The sequence below is a fragment of the Anomalospiza imberbis genome, chromosome 7 (assembly GCF_031753505.1).
Source record: "Anomalospiza imberbis isolate Cuckoo-Finch-1a 21T00152 chromosome 7, ASM3175350v1, whole genome shotgun sequence".
NCBI classification, from domain to species: domain Eukaryota; kingdom Metazoa; phylum Chordata; class Aves; order Passeriformes; family Viduidae; genus Anomalospiza; species Anomalospiza imberbis.
Genome location: NC_089687.1, coordinates 7,268,361 through 7,293,243, shown reverse-complemented (window position 1 = coordinate 7,293,243; position 24,883 = coordinate 7,268,361). Strand labels below are relative to the sequence as shown.

The window sequence follows — 24,883 nt, the reverse complement described above, 5'->3', positions numbered from 1 at the left end:
CTACAAATAGGAGGAGCTCAGTGCAGAATAGGTCTGCAACAGCTGGACCAAATATTGCACAGTAGGCATGGGGAGATCAGGGGAGGAGTATGTGCCACAATTGCTCCTGACAAGGCAAAGCTTCTTGGCCTAATTTTAGGCACAAAAATTCCCAGGCAATAAATACCAATCAAATAAGTAGAGCAAGTCAAGAAAATACAGAAAATGAACTAAATTACCTGGTTATACTATGAATTACAAATTATCCTCTACCACAGGCATGTTGGTTTGTATTTGTAACTAGATTAATAACAATATTAAAATGCCAGATTATTGTAAACAGAGACTGTATGTTTTAGATTCAAAACATTATTAACTACTCAATAACCTTCATAAATGGAGGGGGGGGTGAAGAACCTAGACAAAATAATGAAGCAGTGAGTTTCTCTCATTGCACAGTATTTCATTTCATTAGGACTCCATCAATGCCAACAATGTTCCATAGCATGTGCCAACCTAATGATAAAAGGTTATTTCAAATTTTCATTTACTCCAGATGGCAATGATTCAGAAAGACTCTCACTCTTTATTTCAGCAGGATTAGGAAACATCTAGCAACAGCCTCAATTGACATTTCTCATCCTGCCAGCACTACAATGGATCTTGGTGCCTGTGTTCCACATTGCAGTTGCCATTATAATTGCACTATTACACACTGGTTGAGAATACACATGTAGCACTGCAATAAACACTAAATATGTCACAAAATGTGCAGCACAGGGCTCAGTGAAATGCAGGCAAGTCTGGAACAGGAAAATATTGTTCATTATTTTGCAACACTATAAATTTCAGCTGAATGAAACCTAGACTATTTTAAATATTTTCACAAGGACACTCACTGAAGTACAAAACTTGTGAAACCAATGACCCATTATTCTCCCCAGCATACACTAAAATTGTCAACAAATATTTCAGAAACAAACACAAATGGCCTGTTTGAAACTCAGTGTTTTTTTTACATTCTACAGTAAATTCACACCAATATAAGAGACCCTCCCACTATACACTACTGCCTAGGCTTAGACAAAAGAAGCTCTTTTCTCACTGAACGGCTGAGACTATGAAGTAAGAACAGAATTTGAGAGGCATTTGCCTCTTAAGGAAGACATTGACAGCTGGATTGTTCTGTGGTTTCTCTCTGCACAGTCTGAGAATAAAAGCTTAGCAGCAGCAGACATTTGCAGTACTTGAGAAGATGAAGAAATGCTTTGCCTTTTACAGAATTCATGAGATTCACTTGCACTCAACAAGCCAACGGGAGGGATCTCCACTGTAGACCACTTTTAACACAAACTCACTTTGATGTGCTGTAATTGTGACTGTAATTAAATCAGTCAAGTCCCTGGCACTTAATCTGCTGATTACCTTGCTCTGTCTTACCTGCCTTTCATAAAGTAGCAGTGTTGGTCAGAATTTTCTGTTTTGCTACTGATTTTTCCAGTAAAAAGCAATATACACAAGGGCACTGTTACTTGTTTATAAATCCGCGTGACCTATAAAGAATCAGCTTTCTCATGGTTAGCAGACACAAACTGGAAGGAATCTTCCAGATGAAGACAAACAGCGCACAGCAATAAAAGCACAATCAACTCAGTGCCTCCAAAAAGGCTTTAGGATGAAGGATGAAACCTACAGCTAAAGACAGAAAAATGTTTCCTTTTGATCAGGTGAGGCAGTGTCTCAACTCATGCCACATTCATTCAATTAATAGACTGCAGCTTGCAGACTCTGATAAGGGTACCACAGTTTAATAATCTAATCTGTATTCCTAGAGAATGAAGGCTCAGTGCAAAACACACAACTCGCTTGGATTTCCTGTTCTGGCATGTTCAGAGCACCCTTCTCTGCTGTGTACTGTCATAGAAACATGGGCAATTAATACCCACAGATATCAAACAAAAACACTTGCAGAAAAAGGTATGTCAAGTTCTAAAATGCAGCACAACATCCTGTGCCAAAACAAGACTACAGAAATCCCTGTTCCTTGCAGTGTTAAGTCTCATGATCTCACATCTCCACCTAACCACTTTTCTCATGACAAATACAGCTTTTCCCTTGCATGCCACTTCCTTCCTATCTAGAGTGAGTAAAATCCCTTATCTTCCTAGAAAGGAATTGAACTGGAATTCAGTTATCATGCAACAGAAATGCAAAAAAAAAAAAATCTTCTCCAAGGAAAAATGTGAACTAAATGTGCAACAACATCCTAAAGGGCTAAAAGTGATTTCTATAATGTGACTTGTTCTGAACTGGATTTGCAATTTCTCCAAATCCTTTTGCAGCATATCCTTAATTATCTGGTTGTCACAAGAGGAGCTCATTGTTTGATGCAATACAATATTCTACTGACATCTTTTCAACAATGTTTTCAGGATAACCTATCTGTAGTTATTACACTGCATAATTAGAAGATGGATGTTTTCTGAAATACATCTTTAATTAATGCTATTTAACACACAGCTTGACTGAAGGGTAGCAGTGCCCAATTGTTAAAATTTGAGATTATGGGGCAGGTACTACACACAAAATTAAAGCCACATTAAACTGAAGCAATCATCCAAATCAATCTACATTTGCTTACAGTGTCTACAAACTGAAGCACACATTATGACCAAAGATAATCACATTAAGATTTTTGGCAATACTCTACAATAGAAGCTATCTGAAACAGAAGATAGTAATTCTTACTAAATTGTGACAGAACCCCTGTAGAGTTAGGAGTTATAACAATATTAGTTATGTAAGTTCAGGATGATTAATGATACTGCAAAACCGTCAAGATTGCAGCAATTAACCCTTTGCAGGCAAAGCTCACAGTAATTACTGAGATTCCTTCCTGCCATAAGCCAGATATACCCAACCCTTATGTTACATTTTTAGTGCAATTACCTGGCACCTTTCAAGAGCCCAATATCCCTTGTTTGTTTGAATCATGTCAGATGACTTAAAACTGTTCAATTTGTCCCTCAGTGTTTCATTCTTAAGAAGGGAAATGCCTGTTTCTTTCCAAGGAACATTCCCTCTGCTAAGTGTAGATCTAAATCTGGGGAGAATCAGAAGGAGGACCTCACACCTGTCCTTGCTGATACTGATGGACTAAAAACAAGCATCTTTTCTTTTTGAAATCACATTTTTTCCTCTACGTGATATATGTCAGGAAAATGAACAAGCAACATTCATGAAGCTGAAGCAAACTCCTTATGCCTTCAGGAGATAAATCCCTGAGGACAGACTTGCAGAGTAACTATGAAAATGTAGTATCAGAGTAAGGCATGAATAATTAGAAGAACTAGGTCTATAAGCCAATAAATACAAGGGGAAAAAAATCCATCCTGTTCTCTTAATGTTTATCATATACTCTGAAAAGCAAAAGCAAAACTCCAGTCGATGCATACTCCACAAAAGTATGCATCTAGTATAATAGCTTTTCAGCTTTAACTATGTCACTACAACCTTTAATAATGATATCTGAAATGTGTGCATAGAGGCAAACATACCCAAAATGTTTTGGTAAAAGAATAACGATAAAAATAAATTTTTAAGTTGTCCTGTCCAAATTTGAGCACTGAAAAACAAATTAACTGCTGCACAACCCATTACATTAGAACAATACTATGGAAAAATTACAAGTTCTAAGATAAAATTAAAATTACCATAATAATTCTCCTGTGAAACAATCCAATCTATGCAGACTACAAATTGCTACTAGGTTGAAAAAATGTATTACCACCTCAAGTCAGGCTGATAAATAATTCTATTTTCATTACTTAGTGGAGATACTTAAAAGGTTACACAGAGCAGGATGAAAAACTGATTACATTTGCAAATTATGTATTGGTCACATTCAAGGACCAGCTCTTTCCCAGCATTAGAAAGCCAGCGATGCAAACTGTGAGTAAAGATGTGATTCCACAGAAGTTTCTTGCTGAGGAGAGCAGAAGTCCCTATCTATAGGGCCCACCTTTGGGTACAACAGGTGTTGTACCTGTTTGTGCCCATTTTCCTGTACTGTTCTTGTAGCACTTCCTTTGGAGTACTTTTGTGAAAGGCCTTTTCTCCTCCCTGCCTCATATACACCTGAAAACCAGAAACCCTTGCTTTCAATCAAGACAAAACAAAGTATTCCTCTTTATTCTACTCAGACAACAGTCAGGATTTCATGATCTCCTCCTCTTTCCCACAAATCTGTATCTTTCTACTATTTAAGGTACTAAACTCCCAAAAGTACTTGGAACACTCTTTTTCTCCTGCCCTTAATGAGAGGTGAATCATAGAATGGTTTGGGTTGGAAAGGACCTTAGAAATCATCTACTCCCAACTCCCCCACCATGGACAGGGGTGCCACCCACTAGGTCAGATTCACAGAAGTCACCCCAGAGTCTTAAAAAGGATGAGCACTTTTCAGGATCAGATTTTATCTGCTTGCAATTAAAATGGGAGTGTAGGCTCCCTGGTTTAGTTTGATGTAAAACTGTAATGGTAAAACACAGATTCAGTCAACCAATGAACCTTTGAAGATTCCAATCATGTCCATAAAAGAGAAGTATAACTATGAAGATCATTTGAATTTATGTCAGCTTTTTAATCATATTATTCACTCATAGTTTAATTTGCTCTGTACCTACCACCATCAATCTGAATGCACATCACTGCCCATTACTGTTACATTTACAGTTTACAAGTTTTATAGTACAGAAAAATTACTAATACAAGCCACCTCGAGCATCGAACAGGAAAACAACCATAAAAATTGTGATCATAAAGTCACATTTCTCCCTGATCCATTAGTAAAGAGAAACAGTCTATAATCTTCAAATTTCATATTGAGCACAGGTTTTCAATCATTTGACAAACGAAGCCACAAGTCTAAGAGGATCAGTAAACTGAAATGGGATGAATCCATGTTGTTTGGGTAGCAATTAAAGCTAACCATGAAATCAGAGGATCAGTCTTATTTATATTGATTTTAAACATGTGTGTCTTTCTGACTCTCCAGGGCAAATACTCACTTTGAAGAAATCAAAGTGTGGACATCTCTTGTGTGACTGTGTGGAGCACAGAAAAGACCACCAGCTGTGACAGGCTGTGCAATGGAGGTTTGAAAACTGTCCCACAGCCTCCAGATCAGAAAGAGGTCCTTAATAAAAAGTGCCATGGTACAACATAACAGGCTAGGACAAGAAGTCAAAGAGAAATGGAATCACTGGGTTGGTATAGGAAAAAAACTCTGCTGGACAGTCCTGTAGCTCAAACCAGACTGACACTTAAAAAAAAAAAAAAAAAACCAAAAACCAAGCAGCCTTTTATTTTAGCAGAGTCATCCATGACACAGCCTAAGAGAACCCTTGTTCTTTGCTGGCCTTTTTCTCACCTGTTCTTATCTAGTTTAATCAATTTATGGGGACATAATTTCTATTTACTGAGATTTCTTTGAATTACTGGGTTCAAAAAGGTAGATGACAACACAGTTGCAAAGGTGACTCTCCACAGTATTATTCCACTGTTAATATTTAAGGCCTTTATCACCACACTGTCTGGGTATTTCCTCCATTTCCTCTTTAATATTCTTTGCTATACAGATATTATGAAATGTAGATAAGTTTTTAAAAGACAAAGGTACACAAACGATCTGAAATAGGGAATTTTCCATGTTCAGGTTCAGAAAGATGAATCTGATTTTTACATGAACAAACTAGACTCTGAAGACTTCTATCCCAATGAAACAAGAAGCAGAATATTATTTCATGTCTGAGAAATCAGCAAAAGGCAATAGATGCAAACTTGCAGAAATATGAGTGTGACGCATCCTGTGAGCACACAGACACAGGATTTCCTGAGCACACAGATCACCATGCTTTGCCCTCTGGAAGACAAAATTACCAATTTCCCCGGTCCCCATGCAAGAAGCTTTCAGCAGCTGTCATGACACACCACCACATGATTTACCAGTGCACTGGGTACTGAAATAGGGCTTGCTCTTCATGTGGCCTCAGTGCCTTCAGAGTCCACAGAAAATGGAGAACTGCAGGTCCCTCTCTGTGCATCTTGAATAATGCCTGGAGCAAAGCAATCCTTTGCTCTCTGCAAGTGCTACACCAGTCAACACACTCCATGCAATACAATCTGCTATAATTTCTGGTCCTGGCATGACTTCTGTGTTTCAAGTTTACCCTGGTTCTTCAGTCATTCTCTGCAGTTATTCTGAGCTCATTGCTTTTGCTCTCTCTCAACTTCAGTATGAAAATATTATTTCAACCTGATGGTTTCTAATATGAGAATGAGAATTTTGTTTTTGAAGAAAACTGAGCCACCACACTCATTGAAGTTATTTCTCATGTGCATGTAGTTTCAAAACCATCGTATTCATACGCAGAACTAAAGAGTGGAAAAAATTTGGTCTGGTCTCAAAAATGAAAAAAATTCCCTTTTACTTTTTGTTGCTCAAACAACAGGAAACCAGCATATTTAGTACAAAGTAGCCCAGAAACTGAGTGAGGTCAAACTCCACAAAAACTTGAGGCAATCTCCTCTTTGGGCTTAGATTGATGAGTTTAGTAAAGCCATTCCTTTATTTTCTGTCAGATGAAAACTATTTACACAAAAGCTCCTGGATCTTAGAATGGTTCTTGACAGTTCTGAGTAACTGTTATAGATGAAATATGTACCTAAGTGTTGTAGATGCACATAAATAAAAATACTAATGTACTCACCCCAACAGTGTTAATCTAAATGAAACTTCATTCTTTAACTCTGTCAATTTGAATCCAAAAGTAAGGTCAATACCCTAAGCAGTGGGTCAGAGCCCCAGCAAAGCAGCATTCACACCATGTCTGAGGCTTGTAGCATCCAGCAGCTTCCCCCACAACTCTGACACCCACCCTGCTGCTCAGGGGAGGAGATGGAAAATCAAGAGTGAAGGAATGAAACTGAGTCTGGGAAGAAGGGATGGGTGGGAACAAGTGTTTTTAGTTTTGTCATTGCTTTTTGCTACCCTACACTATATTTAATTAGCAATAAATTAAATTACTCTTCAACAAGTCAAATCTTTCCATTTCATGGTAGCTGGTGAGTGATCTCCAGTTCATAATCCATGAGGGCTTTTTGCTATTCTTTGCTCTCCCAGCCCTCTGGAAGACAGTGAGTGAGGCAGAGGCTGGGTGGGCACCTGGCAGTCACTCAGGGTCAACTTTCCCCATGTTTGACAGTGCCCATCTTGCAGCTGGCAGCAAGGCAGGAGCAGGTGAGCAGGAGAGACACACCAGACATGGAGAACTCACTTGTGTGTGACTCTCATTCACCACTTCTCCTCCGATGTGACATTTCATACAGTATCATCTCAGAAAATCCAGTGGTGTCTAAAACCAAGGTCAGCCTTTGGTACAGACTATCTCTGGGCCAACCTGTCTCCTACAATAACCCTACACACAGGCCATGCAGGGAGAATGACAGCAGGTCACTGCAGAGCTACACAAAGGAGAATTGCAGACAACTTCCTCTGTAACATCCCTCTGAAAAAAGGAGTGAACTCCCACATAGCACCTTACTCACCCCTGCTATGACAGAATCAAAGGAATGCCATCAATAGCTGCCAGGAGAGCATTTTAATCTCCCCAGATATTAGATTAAAATGTTATTAATGGCTGACCTTAGGCAAAGTGACCAAACACAGGGCCAGCTGAGCTGGAGTGTACTTCCCAGACATGGCCTCAGAGGGATGTGGATTACCAGCCATGGCAGTAGGGCCACAGAGGTGAAAGCAGGTGTGACCTCTAGATCAAGCAAACTCTGGAAATTACAATGTGATGACTCCACATCAACATGCTGATGCAATGCATAAAAACCTCCATATCACAGCTGCAAGGAAAACAGTTATTCCCACTCACCTGTTGACAAGACAGAGTGGAGCTAGGGGAAATACAATAATGGAAAATACATGAAGGATGTGCCTAAACCTACAACCACACCGTACTTTTATGCCAAGTGTTGCAGCAGTCATTTTTTCCCTTGTCAGAAGCAACAGGCTTAACCCTACAGTCAGTATTAAAGTGAGGGGAATATATAGTCTAATGAGAATTGCACTCATCCCATTCACAGGGCCCTGGCAGATCAAAGAAGGACCATTTCCTACTTTTCCAATAACATTTAAAAGCCTGAGGCAATTTTCCAGTCACAGACATTGGTACCAATAAACAACACAACTTTAACTGAAATAATTTTTGAAGTTTACCAAAAGGGATTTTAAGATTTGATAATGGGCTCTTCAGTTACTGTTTCCAGATACACTTTACAATAGTGTTTATTGAACTTGTTTCATTCAGACCAAAATAGTGATCAAAGTAACTTAAGTAAAGCTACCTCTTTTACTGCTTTAACATTTAATCCCAGTTTAGAGTCACCTGAACTGTATGCATTGCAAAGACAAGTTCTATTGCTTACTGCTGTACAGCAGGAAAATGCAATCAATTTATATTGTGTCTATTAGTGTGCTTTTTAGAATGATCCCATAAATCACACCTACTGCTGTGGGCAGAGTCCTTGCATTTCTGTTCCTACTGTTGTAGGAAAATGCTGAAAGTAGGAAAAGCACAGCTAAAACCAGCAAGGAGGTAAATGTGTATAACAACAAAAGTGGCAAACTCAGACTGCATGGCACTGTCTTGGAAGAAATTGGGCTGATTTCTTTTTATAGGGTAGGTCCCTGTGCATTGAGCTATACAATGCCATGCCAAAAAGAGCCTTACGGAATTTCACAGCTGCAGCAAAGCAACAGATCTCAGTGGGTTTAAGAAAGAAAACATCAAGTATTTCCAACTACAGTGTAAAAACCCAAGTTTGGTATTAAATATTTTTCCTGCAAGGTTTCTCCACACCTCAAACATATTTCATCTCCAATAAAATTAAAATGCAGATTTAAAACTACATGGACACATGTTACAATTCTGAAAAGAAACTTCAGTTTAAAAGCTCTTTCAGCAGGTACCACATATTTATCAAACTAACTACTGCGTCACATTAAGGGTCTGGCAGATTTATGCAGATGCTAAGAAAGAGAACTTCGATTTCAGACTGCTAGGCTGAAATATTGCTTACTTGGTAACAACAGAAACGTCATTCAATAAGAAACCCCTCACCTTCTGAAGCTCTCCATCTCCAGCCATAAGCTTATGAGAGATTAAAGCTTCCCCACCATTTCATTTAGGAATAGGGAGCATTGCTCTCCTAATTACAAAGGTCAACTTACAGATTACCACCAACTATTATATTTCATTCTTTCCCTCATACAAAGAAAATAGTTTCAAATGTAAAGAAATATATGTAGAAATGTCTAGGTAAATCCTCTCAGTTCAGGAATTACACGTGTTTAAAAGATATATGATGTAGTATATATTCTTACATTGATCTATCCACATCTGAAAGACAGAATGCTTGAGTTCAAAATATTATTCTCTAGTCATCTTCTTCACTTGATTTTAACATTTCCTCATCATTTGTCTTATCCTGTTTAATTGTGCTCAAATTAAGCAAAGGTTACTTATCCTTCAAACAATACAAAATCTCTAGCACAAGATTATCCAGCTTCCAGTTCATTATTTGTTCAAACAGGATAAGAAAAAATACGCTAATTTAGAGAGAAAGTCTGTTTGTGTAAGCAAATATCTTAATAGTCTACTAAAAATCAGCAAAAATAACCTTTAATATTCATCATAACAAACATAATGTTTTAAAATAAAACAAAATATTTAAGTGACACATTCTCTTCCTAGCATCTGGCCTAGACTAAAATAAAACAACAGCCTGATGAGGCCAGCAGGAGTTTTCCTCACTGGAATAACATGGCTAACCAAGTTGCCATTAATGAAAAATTATACTTAAGTTTGCCTTCAAACAGTTTAGCCAATGTGCAGACAGCCTTAAAAAGAACACAATGCTGATTTAGAGGCCCTTCACCTTTATCTAAATCAGAGGGACAGACATAAAGAGACAAACAACTTTAATTCAAAGAACTTGTGTCCCTCTGCTTCTCCATAGACCTGAGCACACTCAACTGCAAATAGAAGTGAAAGAAAAAGAATGGATTAATTTGAAGATAGTGGACTTCAGGGATCCTGACTAATAAAATAGTTTTTCTTTTCAGAAACATGGTAGAAATGAATCAGACTACGGCAGTTCCACAGGAATAATGAAGAGCTCTCTTGAAAAGATCTGAATATGCATCAGCTAAAATTTTGTGAAGGTACTGGGAGCATCACTCTGGAGACTGGCTCCCCCTCACCCCTTCTTTTCTTAACCATGGCCACAACACCGTCAAAGTTAATTTCACAGGTTTCTAGCTATTGCAGCAATAACACTGTTCTAAAATCAGGACGTTCTTCCTTAAACAAAGATTAATAAACAATAGAGCAAAGTATTCTCACCAGGAATACTCATGGGGTGGATTTATTTTGTGTATATTACTCCAGGAGTCTCATCAGAATAAGTAAAATTGAAACCAAGGATCAATGAAGAGGAACAACACAAAGCTAAAAAAAGAAATATCCGTAGCATTTTTAATGGAGGATTTCAGTATGATTTTTTAAATAGTTTTTTTGAATTCTGCAGAGAATCAATGCAAATTTTTCCAAACACAAAACAACAAAGGAGAACAAATTTTATTATTGCTATCAATGGTTTTTGTAGCGTTGCCTAGAAACCCAGATTCAAATCAGAGGAGCAGCATAGCAAACACCAAGGAAATAAGGAAAAAAAACCAAAAAGTGCCCAAATCAGAAGACCCTAAAACCCCCAAGAAACCTAACCAATGAAAAAAAAAAAAAAACCCTCCAGGTTTTTTTTCACCTTATTAAGCTGAACTTGAGCTTTTAACAATTCAGTGATCTACAGGAAAGGATTAATATTCAGTCTTGATGGAAAATATACATGAAATTCCATTGTCGCTTTTGATTTTTTGGATTGTTTTGTTTCTGTGCACATGACAAAAACAAAGAAAAAAGTCTGTTTGCTGTACAAGATTTCATCGTGCATCATGAAAACAATACATAACTCAAATCCTTGCTATTATCATATGAATGGTTTGTGTTAACCTCTCTTCTAAACTGGTTCTCTTGTAAATGGAGCTCTGTTCTAGCCCAAAGCTGTGGCCCAGGCAATGCAGGAAGAGATCTGAAGTAGGTCCAAGCAGGATGAGCTTGCCCAATGCTGCCAAAAGGCTTCACTTTTTCTTCCTCTCTTTATTCAGCTTGATCAAGCCCATTCTTGCTTACAAGACACAAGCAGCCACATACTGACTTATCAGTGGCACACACTTCTTGAGAAGTGAAGACCTACACGTAGAAAATTATTCTAGCAAATGCAAAATCCCTAGAAATGAAAAAATTCACCACCCCATAAAATGATGGCATAAACTTTTTAAGTATTCCAACAATCATTTAGCCAAGAGCCTGTGGTGTTTACGGAATTTCAGAGGGAGAGGAGGCTTTGCCTTAGATTAGATCCACTCAAGTTATCAATAGGTCTGGACAATGCCTCTGCACCAGAGGATGTTTTTGTCATATTTAGAATGCAGTTTACTCGTGCTACATACCTGGAAAACTGTTCCTGCAGCCCCCGCATCTGGGCTCTGCTCCGCTCCGACTCCAGCGTCACCTCCCGTAATCTTTTCTCACTCTCAAGTCTCAAATGCCTTTCTTCCTCCAACTCATGTATCAGCTTCTCACGCTGAAATACCATAAAAATTTATTCATTAATTTTACATAAAGCACGCTTTTAGAAAAAAAAAAGATATTTAATTTGGGAAAAAATAATCATAAAATCAAAATAATTACACTATTAAACCAGTGCCATCTTTTTTGTGCAGCAGTGTTACAGAGCAAAGAATTTTTTCAGAATATCCCACCACACTGAGCTACTCTTCCTCAGCTCACTCATGGATGTCAGCATATTGAAAAACAAACACCTGCCCTCTCCTTCAAAGTGCTTTTCCTTTACCTCCATTCAGAATAAATACAAAAAATGGTATTTGAGATCTGCGACCCATCTTGCTTGAATGCAGACATGGGAAGCATGAAACAAATCAAAAGGTCAACTTGTCATCCATCCCTGAATGCTTCAACCTCACAAGGAAGAAATTCTGCAGCCGCTGGTTTTCTTTTTTTGGCTGAGAGGAGGACCCCTATCAGTAGAATAGAGTTCATTTGAATTTACTTAGTGAAATACTATGATAATTAAATACTAAGATAATGAATTCATTTTTAAAATCCGAGTACAAACCAAACCAATACGAGAGCAATCAAAGTGTCATTAATATTACTAACATCTCTCAAAGGCAACTAGGACATGGGTTTTGCTAATTCTTAAAACACAGGACCCAAAAATCCAACCCATAACATACAGCTCTACCTAGATAAATCTACATATGTCATGGCCTAACCCTTCTTAAAAAAATAAACAAAGAGCATTATATAAAGGGTACCTAAAGACTTTAAAAACTTATTTCAATAGTGGCTAAATATGATTTAAGAGGAGCAGAAAAATTAACCTAAAAGTTATTAAAAATGTTACTGCAATTAAAAAAATGTATTTACAGGCTTTTCCATGTGACCCCTGCTAAACAGAATGAAGGGAAATTAAATTTTATCCTTGTGAATTTAAATGAGAAAACAAATCTATAAACCCCCCAAGGATTTTACGCGGCACTACATTATTCTCTGTCAGTGATGGGGTTCCCATGCCTAGGAGCAGCTTAGGTCACTGTAAAGCTACAGTGGGTTCCCCACCCATCTGCTTTGTGCCTATGGTGCCGGGAGATTTGCAGCCTGTCAGGCAGCCTGATGTAATTCCATGTCTGACCTTAATTTTCATTACATTCCTGCAAAAATGTATATTAAAATTATCCATACAGTTTCATTATTAGTAAATAACAAAGGTATCTTAGAGATAAGCCATTAAGTGGGGGAGACAGGCTATTTGTACAAAATTCACAGCTATAAATCTTACTGGATAATAATTTACAATAGCAGTAACCAGGGGACCAAAAATATGAACATTGCCAAGTGGAAAACGGATCTTAAAGACAGTGATAAATAAGCAGATGCCACAAAGGGAGGCTGCAAAGGTTTAAATGAAATATCTATATGCTTGTGAAAAAATAGGGGGAATTACTCAGAGAACAGAGGGGTTCTGTCTGGTTGGCCATATGTAATACCTGGAAAATGGAAAACTGCACAACAAGAAACAAATTACTGGCAAATAAATACATTGTTCTAACTGAATTATCTAATCACTGGCCTTAGTGTTACATAGCCATGTTCTGCCAGGTGCTGAGTAATCCTCAGTTTCTGCCACAGGAGGAAGAGCAGAGATCAGCACCAGGCAGAAGACAGCAATTGGCTCACAGAGGATAAGTGAGGCTGATGATATGGGAAGAATATTCACAGCAGTCAGTATTGCTCCAGCTTAGATCCTATCAATGCCAACTTCAAAATGATCCTGCTCCAGGAACTCTTGCTGAATGCTGTCAGCATCTTCTCTTGCAGGGAAGCTTCACTGCTGCTAAAGGGACATCTAGGACCACCTGAGACAGTTTGTAACAAGGAAATTGACATAAAAGGAATATATAACTACCACCTAGGACTTAAGAAAAGCTTTCAGAATATCTTCTGGTGTCTACAGAAACTGTGCTTAAAACCAAGTATGCAGTTGTTCCTAGAGGAACTGAGAAGCCACGTTGCAGGAAACTCAGGTGCTACTATGAACACTTGAGTGACCAAGCTGACCCAAGGCTGTTCCTGAGCTACCTGACACAGTAAAGCTAAACTGCAACAAGGACTGTAAACCAGAGAATCAGCTATGCCTTCAAGGCTTAGTCAGCATCCCAACAGCCACAATAATCTCTGTTGTGATACAGCAGTGCCACAGCACATGCCACAGCTGAGATGGCCACAATACACAGAGTATCACCATACAATTTCAGAAGGCTTTAAGCATTCACCCAAACAGAGCAACACCTTACCACATCAGAATACTGCAAACCACTTCTTGCACTAAAGGCTGCAAGCACCTGCCCCTCTTGGTTTTTTTTTTTGTTGGGTTTTTTTTTTTTTTTTTTTTTTTTTTTAGTCCAACCTTTTATACCCCTCATGTTCATGCACTGCACCTGTGTGCCCTTTGTTCCCTTTGGTGGTTGATCAGGGCACTTGGGCACTCCATGGCTCATTGATTTCAATGCTGCTCGCTTCTCACAGCTGTGCCCATTGACCACAAACTGTGTACCTACACAGCAACTATCTCTGCCTGTCTGCTATGCTGACCATGCTCTGGTCCCCAAATAAATCTTCCCACATGATGTACAAAGCCAGATCTCCATAGGTAGGACAGGCAAAAAGCGACTGTCTAACAAGCAGATGAGTCTCCTGTTCTCCATCTCACTGCCAAGGCGTTCTGCTGGTTGCCACAGCTCCACTGCCTGTCCTGCTGAAGGACTGTGCTGTACCTACAGCCACGCTCCAGCTCATCACAAACCCACACCTTCTGGAAGAGAACTGCATAGACAGCACAGATTCACAAACCCAAACTTCTCCCTACAAGTCAAAGAGCTATGCAAGCTATTTCTAAGTTTCATTTACCTCTTGCTGATAGGTCAGAGAATGCTGTTGCTGCCATTTACTCCTTCTATTCACTTGGGGAAGGCTGTGTGATAACACATATCCTACAGCAAGTGATCAGCAAATCCACAAGGGGACTTTTTTTTTAAGAAGAAAGAACGTAGGAATTACCTTAAGAAAAGTACTCTTAAAAGAGCAACATGTGCACTACAAGAACAATACCATTTCAGGAATGAAATCATTAAACATTAGGAACTTCTGCAATGAGCAAAATGTCCAGTTCCAATTCAGCCACCCATGGGCAAGAATTACAACACATTATTAGTTATATGAGCATGTACTGTTGCTGTACAAAACTCCTGCTCCTTTCAGGTTTAGGGATGAACAACAAACCAGTCACAAGGCTACAAGACCAGAAACAACAGCACTGACCTATGGCCCTGAAATTCTGAGTTCTCTTCCTAGCCACCAAAAACCCTCCTGTATGAATGGGGCCAAGACTTGCCCACAGGACACCTGCACAGCAACAACGCCATCAGCCCTCACTGCCAGGAATCTTCACAAGAATTTATTGGCAACCTTGCAGCACTTCTGCCATTTCTTGCAGGCAGAAACCAGATCTGCTTTCAGCCAGATCACAGACAATAAATAGTGTGAAGTGGGGAGAAAAAGGTGTAAGAGACCACCCACACTTGGGAAGTTTTCAGTCTGCAGGACACAAAACACTAAAGTATACTGCACACAGAAAGTAGCTCCCAGCAGTAGTGACCTTATCCACCAGAAAAGAGAAGTAGATTTTTATTCAAACCCAGAAAATCCATAATGAAGTGTCAAAAGAGAGAAGTGAGCCTAACATACAGAAAGGCCAGGATTAAAAAGAGATTTTTTTAGATTTTTTTGTCTCCTGGAAGAGGAAAACATATCCCTGAACTTTGCAGGAATTTTGTGCTGACATAATGCACTTTATAGGCTCCTCTGTGCTTATTCCTGTGCAAAAAAAAAAGGTGTGTGATAAGAAATAAACAGAACTGGTTATAGGTTTTATAGTGAATATAAGCTTAGTAGAAAGTAATAGCATTAGCATCCTCTGTGAAGAAAAGGTTGAGTAAAAAAAAGTGTCATGTGAAATGCTTCAGTTCATTTTAACACCAGAAAAATCATTGCCATCTTCCTATGAAGTTATGTATTCGCACTTGCCAATTCCTCTTTAATTGCAGATTCTTCTTTCCACAAGCTCTGCTCAAACTATTTTTCTCTACTTCCTCTCCTTGCCTTGTGCAGCACAGCTGTACCCTTCCCTTCTTAGAAGCATAACCTTTACTTCATTCTTGCTTCCCCTTTTCAGCCTCCCCAGAGAGCCTGACTTTCATCACACCACCCAGAAAAATTCCTGATAACTTTCCAAACAGGCAAAAAATTCATGTGAATAAACTAGAGTGAAAGACAGTGTTAGCAAACTCTACTGATACTTTCATGCAAGTACCAGAATATTTTAACACAGAACAAAGTTTCCCGGGCTGCTCATTATGCTCCTGAGCCAGAGGCTGCACTTCAGCAAGCTCCTTCTTGTGTAGTTGTAGAAATGTTCGTGTCAAAATGTTTCATTCCTCACCCAGGCAGGGACATGTACCTCACGTTAAGTCATCTTCTAAAAGTTAAGGAAGGAATCCAATCTGAGCTACTCGCGATCAAAACAAAACGCATGAAAACTATTTAGAACTAGATTGGAAGGAGTGTTTGACACAGAAATGTGGCTTGTTCCTCAGCACTCCATGAAGAGACCAAGAGGCACCCTTTATTCTCAGAGCTACTGGTTAATAGCTGTGCTCCTGGTCTAAGGCTAACCCTGTGCAGCCACACAGGCGTCTGCCAAGAGGAGCTCGACCATTTGTGTCTCCCTTAATTACCTCGGGACGCGTCACAAATGTCAGCCCCCGGCCCTTTCACCTTCTACCAAAGTGCAAATGTCTGGTGTGTTGAGTGAGGAAGTGTGAGTGTGGATGGCGCAGCCTGGAAGGCAGACAGCAGCACATGGTGCTGTGGGGAGGGATGCACAACAGGTCCTTTGCTTCTGAACAGCACGACACCAGCACACAGAGGGAATGTGTGACACGGCAGGGAGTGGCACAGAAATGCTGATGTCTTACCTCTTTTTCATTTCAGGGCTATTTCATTGTTAACTTTAAATCTAGACATGGATGACACTAAAGCCTCCTAAGTCAGGGACTTGGAGTTTTACCTCTTTTACTTGTTACTGCTGGTAAAATCATCAAATGTCTCATCAGAATGGCAGGACCAACCTCATAAAAATACTTTTTAGAGAAGTAGTTGCTGATTTCTCCTCATTGGGATCAAGCATTTAAATAACTCAAGCAGATTTCTCATTCCAAAACTCTCCATCTCCCTGTCTTTATATTGGTGTACAAACTTTTGTAATTTTTTGTCCCCCGGGTCCTGCTGAGGATGGGAAGCAGAAGCAAAGCTGACCCAAGGCTGAGGTCAGCCTACCCACATCAGCGCATTTTCTTTTTTAACTTGTTAATTTATCTTTCTCATAAAAAACCATACAATCATAATCAATAATTTTATCTGTATGTTAAAGAAAAACATGTATCAAGATTTAAAGCTAAAGATGACTGCAAGTGAAGAATTAGAGGTGTGGGGTGTACACACACACACACACACACACACACACACCATGCAGGCTGTACAGGGCATTGCTATCCATCAGGGACAGCCCAGCACTTCCATTAGGAACTGCTCCCTCCTCCTTCTCTTTAGCTTATCCTTGGGTCTTATGAAAAGCAGCTCTTCAGAACAGCTAGATATAATCTGACTTATTAGTTCAAATATCAAAAATGTCTTAAAAGAGGCACACATGAAATCTCATCATTAAGGTTATAAAAGTAGGGGAAAGAGCTACTGATCCAGTAGAAATAAGAATCCTCTAGTCTTGAATTTGTTCTTTGCTTCCCCTGTGTATCATAAGAAAGGGTTTACTAGGGTGCTGCTAAATATGCAAATATCGGACCAGTATTTTGCCAAAAAGTCTACATGAGAATATTTAGCACAGGCTTAATGTTGCCCAAAATCAGGATAATGACCTTCACATTACATTTTTAACAACTACTTTAAAGCATTTCCTAAAGAGGGTCACAATTTCTGTGTAATTAATATTGATTTCAAACAGATACTCTGCAATGAATTTAAATTATAGAAAGGATTAAAATATTTTTAAAAATATTTTAATATATTAAAAGAGACAATGTAGACAGAGAGTAGACAACAAAGACAACTTAATGAAGTAAACAAATAGCAGCTACTAAAAGCACACTAAAATTAGTTTTCTAGCAAAGTCAGTGCCCAATACTCTTATGAATAAATATGCACATTCAAAGTATTCAAGTCCACTATTCAATCACCCTTGTATGCCCTTTTGAAAGACTGCTGCAGGCAGGAGCCATAGAACAGCCTGGGACAAGAGATGAGAGAGGGATGGTGAAGCAGTCCCATTTTTCAATAATTAATTATGAAATATTAATTGAAATAGAAACTGGGATTTGCAACTCGGTCTCCCAGTTGGTTTAACAGAGTAACTCATTCTTTCTGATGCAATGAATATTTAGTTCTCCCAACAAAATGCCTGGTGATCAAATGGTATTTGTTCAAGTGCCACAAAATATTCTTGAGCCCCAGCTGCTCACGGCCCAAGCAGCTGAGGAAAGGGAAGTACAGATGTTCCCTGTGTTACAGGTATTTCTTAAGAGCTTGTGTTGGGGCCTTGCAAATCAAACAGATCAAGGAGTCCGAGGTGGTTCACCCTCATCTCTCTTACACAGAAGGTGGGTGGAATCTCTTTGTGAGATTTTCCCCTCTCTCCAGAGGCAGGTGGACCTGCTTGTCCCCCTCCTGCAAAGCCCAGTGCTCTCCCATCAAACTCCTCACATGCAACCCGGTCCCAAATCCAGCTCACAGGATATTACAGTCCCCTATCTGAACCTATCTCACTCACAAATGACAGGAAAGGAATGTGATTAAAAACAAGAGAGCATGTATCATTTTTTATTTCATCACGAATTGCACTGGGTACTGTATTTTTGTTCAAATTAAAATGAGTCAAACTTCAGTGTCCTTTGTTTGCTACTCATCGATCCCTGTTAAACCAAATGTTTCTCATTCTGTAATCAATACTTCTCTGCAAAAATAAACCCAGGCACTGACAAACAACTTTGCAGAACATTGCAGCATTCCTTGTATTGGACTTTGTCAGCATGAAAAAACACTCCCCCACAGAATGGGGAGAAAAGAAGTGCACTGCTTATTGTGCTTATTACAACTTTTACAGGCTGCTTAAAGCTGAATTATTTTACTGAAGAAAGACTGATTAAATTAATCAACTGTTGAAGGCAGGGCTTTCCAATAGTGGCAGTTAATATGCCTTTGTCCCTCATTACCTTTTCAGCTACACTGGGAATACTGACAAATACATTTAAACATCCAAAGCCTTCCCAGGGATGAAGTTACAGGTGTATGTAAAGCACAGCGAAGCACTGAAGTGAAAACAGCAATAACATAAACACTTGGAGGGTTCATGGAAGGACAGGTAGCTCTACTTCCACGTCTCTTCAAAATAAGAAAGTTAATGGTGAGGTTGTGTGGCTGCTTTGCAATCAAAATGAATTTTTTCATTTCACCTTTCACCTGACAGACTTGTACTACTTGTCTTGGTTTATATTAAATCTCTACTATTTTCCCCAATTATTTTATGATGTAACCATTTTCCTTAAACTTATTCCTGCTACAGCTTTGCAACAGTAAGATATAAATAGTATAAAAAGCCGTATCCTAATTTTAGGCTTGTATCTTCTAGCTTTTTCATACCAAAAAGAAAAAATTATGGCTTTTGAGAACAGCGTTCTGCTCCCAAAATGACAGACTGCCCAAAAAATCAGAGGAAAACCTAACTGACATTAAATAATTTGTTTTAGAATTTTCTAAAAATGCCTTGAAACCAGTTAAAATGAAATAATTTGAAGCAAATAAATAATTTTCCACGATGAAATTTCTATATGCTAGCACATCTGTCTCTTTGGCTACATCTCAGACTAGCACAAGCATCCCATGACTTTCAGATGTAAACCTCAAGCTTTTCTTACCTCTAAGATTAATAAAAAAGCAGGAAATGCTCATTATTATTAGTAGTAGTGATATTTTGGTGACAGCAATTTACACACTTCATATTGTTGGGTGATAACGCTGCTCCAGAGCCATTCAAGGAAATTAGAAACTGTTTCTTGGTGTAGTTACTCCTTCTGAACAAAATAAGATGCTAGATTTCATTTTGCACTAGCTCAAAATTGCCACCATGTGGAGGGACAGCAACTTAATTTAGCATTATTTATACTGCATTGATATGGTTTTAATTGCATCTGTGCGAGAGAATAACTGCTGTGCTGAAGCTCCTTTATCATTGCAAGCCTACAATTAATCTGAATTAGGCAGGCTATTACACCAGCAGTACTGTATATATCGTTGGAGTTGTGATAACATTTATTTTACAAGGGGAAAAAATTAAATAGCTCATAAAACCTTTTGGCTGAGAGCTGGATAGTGAGCACCACTGCCTGCCCATCCCCTCCAGGAGCTGTGGTGAACAGCCACTGCTCCAAAAGGGAGCTCTGACTGCCCAGCAGCTCTTTAACTCTGTGAAGCACCCAATGGCAGGCCACCAAATACCAGAGCCACCTTGGGAAAAGAAACGAAATAGCAAAAAATGCCCCTCATAGTCTTGGAGAAGTTACCAGCCTGAAGTGAACTCTGTCCTGGGGCCACAGCTGCAGACACAGCCCAGGCAGCAGCAGATGCACAGGTAGGCTCCACACAGGTGAGCACCTGCACCCAGCAGCCATCACTCTCTCAGCTCCTTAAAGCCCATCTCTCAGTCAGAATTGCAGTGTTGAATGTGGGCAGGTAATACCTATTTTGAAATTCTTGTCTCCCTAATAAAACTATTGCTATTTATTCAGATTCACAATTGGTAGCCCAATTTTGAAGACTTGCTTCAGTTCTTAGCATAGCTCATTCCTCCATTTTAATGGTTATTTTCTTACAGTTTGAAGGGTGTGGAGAGCATATTATTAGTGAACCTGAAGTCTCACATAGTCAGGTCATGATTGTTTTTTTTAATTAGTAATCTTTAAGTGATAACACTTTTAAAAATGAATTTGAAAATGTAATTGAGCTTCTAATAGCTTCTACAGACAGCAATTAAAGAAATCTCATTTCTCTAAATTAAACATAATGAAATGCTTTTCAAGTTTGAATAAAAACTTGCAAACTGTATTAAGATAGATATAATCCATATAAATACCTAGTTTTCAAAAGTGTGAAGTAAAAAAACTCTGTCAATAACAAAATCAGAAAGAGTGGCACTGCTAAGGAAAAAAAAAGGAAAAAAAATTCCTGAAACATCTTAGATTACAGAGGGTAATTATAATTTCAAGCTCTTTGCAACATGCTTTTTATGGTAAGGTGACTTCCATTACATTAAGATTTCTAACTAGGCATAGAGCTGTTTAGTTTTTTTATACAGGGTATATACAATATCTTCTTATTAGAAACAAAGTTTTATAATCAGGATAACTTGTTTACAAAGAGCTTTGTCTATTTCAGCTGCAAACAAGAAAAAAAATCCCCAATCTCTTTATGTTTCCCACTTGTTTGATTCCAAAAGTTTTATAATAATGGTGTTTGAAGCATAAAACAGCACAAAGGAGCGTGCGTAGAGAACAACTTGCAAGAGCCAACCCACCTGGGCCAGCAAAGTGTCAGTTGTTTGATTCAGTGTCAGTTGTTTGATTCTCCTACAATTTTCTATCAGATCTGTAATTCTCAAACATTTCCTGAATGGACGTCAGCATAGCAACCCAGAAAACAGAAGGTAAAATGTTGTCTGGCAAAACAAATGCTCCAGCTCTCAGAAATAGAACTGAGGTTTTGGAACTTGACTTTATCATAAGAACAAAACTTTATCTGTGAATAAATAAAACTGGCACCAAAACATGAACACAGGTATAGCCTGCATGTTCTACTGGTGACAGACTGCAGGCTTCTCAGCCACTTTCTAGTGGATTTATCTGAACAAACAGGCCATGGAACAAACTCCCCACTCACAAAGATAAGAAATAAATGAACCCAACATGAAGAAATAAATGATCCAAGAAGGATCCAGGTTCAAGAATATGCCTGATCTCCTGGAATATTTGGCAAGCAGAAACTCCCTCTTGGATCAGAAGTCTTGCAGCAAGGGCCAGAAGATTTGTGTGAAGTTGTCTCAAGTACATTACAAGTTCTTTGGACTTTTTGTGACCTACAGCAACAACTGTGTTCTGGGTAGGTGCACGAGGTGAGCCTCAGGCCACATGATTTAGGGTAAATTCCACTTGCTGAGATTACATTTAATTTTTGATGTGGCACTGGTTTCTTTCATGGCTAAGTAATTTATTTTCATTTGCTGTCAGTTTGGATGACATTTCAGCCTAGACACAGACTTCAGGAGGAAGGAGTGAAGAGAATCCTTGAGGTCTGAAAACCAGGGTTTCCCATTGCTAAGATTTACAAAAATATTTTTGTAAAATATTTAAAAGTCATGTATTTTCCAGGTGCTGTCTTCATCGTTTAGAGTGTCTATAGAAGATAATTCCATGGACTGTGGCAAACAGTGGTCAGCTCAGACTCAGAAGACTCATTTAAATTCCTTCTAACCAGGTAATAGTATGTTGATAAGCCATTATGTAAACATTACCACAGAACAGTATTTTTTGCATACTTGCACATGGCTATGAAGGCCAGACAGTGTGGGGAGAGAAGTAAATTGAAGACTATGAATTCATAGTCATGCTGGACTTTGATTTCTCAAACATTGATGTCTGTCCATTTAAAAGAATTTGACAGTGGAATTTGACTTAGGAAGGTCATGGAATAGAGGTGACATTATTGAGAGAGAGATGGAACTAGAAACAAGTTTCAACAAGTTTCAAAATATAACTTTTCAAAAATACTAGATATTTTAGAGAATTAGAAGTGTGAAAAATGCATTGTAGCAGGACCACGTGGGGGAAAAATACAGGCAATTGGTGTTAGAAGTAATAGCAGCATTGTGTAGTAAAGCTAATAGGCTGAAGAACATTTATAAGGTATTTTAACCAGGAAATAGGTTGGCTTCTGATGGAATGGCATTGAGTTTTACATCTCTTACGTCTCACCCTTCATCGAGACTGATAATGGAATAAAATCTTTTAAAACGCCTCTCAATTGCCCCACAGAATAGTGCCCAGCAGAAATAAAACACAATTTGTGAAAGGGCAGAGGAGAAGGGACAGGTAAAAAAGTCAATGAAAGCTGATGTGTCACTCATGCTACGCTTGCACACCTGGTATGGATTTTAACCTATGGAACCCACATGAAGCAATGCAGCATTTCCTGCTCCACTCCCTGAAGTGTGCAGTGTAGGGAGCAGAGCAGGAGCCCCAAGGGGGCCCAGCCACCAGGCAGATCCAGCTGTGCTGGTAGCCAAGGTCCCTGCCCCAGACTGATCCCTCCTGATCAGCAGCTGGAGGCCACCAGCCTCTGCAGTCAGCAGAGAATTGCCTGAGGCTCAGCACAGGAACCAGGCTAGGCTTAACTGAGCCCCCAGCAGGGCTTTGCAGTAACCTGGTGGGGTGTGATGAAGCAGAAGATAGAGCTTATATATAAGTAACCCCATATAATATATATGGGATTACTTACATATAATAATATATATAATTATATAATAATAATCCCAGCCCACTCGGTTGACAGTAACACCCAGCAGGGACACAGCCACATCCTAAATGCCTCCTGCTTATCTGCAGTGCCTGTGTGCCTGCCTCCTCTGTCACTGACCAACATGGCCTTTAGATGATAGAAATGGTTTCTTTTCTAAAGGACTGAATGCTCACAGGATGGGCACGGGGCTGAATCGAGCGTTTCCCACTTGGATCTGTGTTAGTGAGATAGGAGTTAAGGCAGCAGGAAAAAAAACCAGGAAAAACTACACTTCTGAGAGTTTTATTTGGCTTGAATGGATGGGTCAGTGGAACTCTGGTGCTTCAGGGAGCTCTAGGATTTACTCACAGGTTAGGATAGTATGTGGTTTTTTGCCCTGATGCTGGGGCGTGTTAGGGCTTCCTCACTTTCTGCACTTCTCATTCATGTGTTTGTATTTCCTGCTAGTAAACAGGATGTCAAGGAGGTAATTGAAATAGATCTAAGGTTAAAGAAAATTTATGAGGCTCATACAAGTAGAACTTAACCATGCCAGTCATAAGATGTGGCTCAGAGCAGTCAGCAGTGCCATCAGACCCCCACAGATCTGGAATAAAACAGTAATTTCATTTTCACAAACACTCTTCTATTTGCCTTTCTTAGCTGACACATTCAACACCTCTGGCATCACTACCTTGCTGCTAGCTTTCCATACAGCATTTATTTTCCTCAGGCTCTTTTCAGCATTCCTCATGAACATGTCAGATCTTATTACAGTTTTTCTGTGTCCACTTGTAGAGTCCATTTATGGTTGGTAAGTAACTGCAAAAAAAGGTGCCTTATTTACTAAGCTGTTCCTTGCATTGATTCCAGAGTCCTACTGCTTTTGTTTTCTGACAAATGTGTCTGTTTTCCATATTTACCCCTCTAGCACTGCAGGCACTGCCATAGGCAGTAGGGAAATGCTGTGGTTTTTCTGTTAGCTGGCACATCTTCTATGGTATTTTTAACAGAGCTGCCACTACAAAATCTTTGTAAGTGCTGACAACACACACACACTCAAAAGAACTGACTCAACTTTCAGGGGCCAGCCTGAGTTTGAAAGTCTGATATCTGGCAGAACATGAAAAAAGAAAACCAAACCCAAGCAATTTCTCATGCAGTTTTTAATTCATTTTCTGGTCAAAATGAAATAACTAAAATACTTTGTCTTCACCTGATATAGTTTTGCACTATTACTTTTCAGTAATAAGTCTATTTGAATTTCTCTTTGTGTTTCCAGAGACCAAATTCAGCTCAACTCTAAGTGCCACCCTTTAGAGGATCTACTCCTTTAGCCCCCTTTCTTACTAGAACAACTAGCCTGGATACATTTGTACAGCTGAAGGTCAGAAACAGATATAAAAACTCTGACACTTACTTCTCTGGTCTTCATTACCACATTAATCTTTTTATCC

The 24,883-nt window shown here is 39.0% G+C and overlaps 1 protein-coding gene across 15 annotated transcripts in view; it reads right to left on the bottom strand.

The window, feature by feature from the left end:
• The window catches only part of NCKAP5 (NCK associated protein 5), a 450,570-nt gene that overhangs the window by 160,762 nt on the left and 264,925 nt on the right, over positions 1-24,883 (bottom strand). For all 15 annotated transcript variants that reach the window (XM_068195225.1, XM_068195221.1, XM_068195224.1 and 12 more), the window contains one exon: positions 11,621-11,754. In XM_068195225.1, the coding sequence (XP_068051326.1) occupies positions 11,621-11,754 (134 nt within the window). The remainder of the gene's footprint in view (positions 1-11,620; positions 11,755-24,883) is intronic.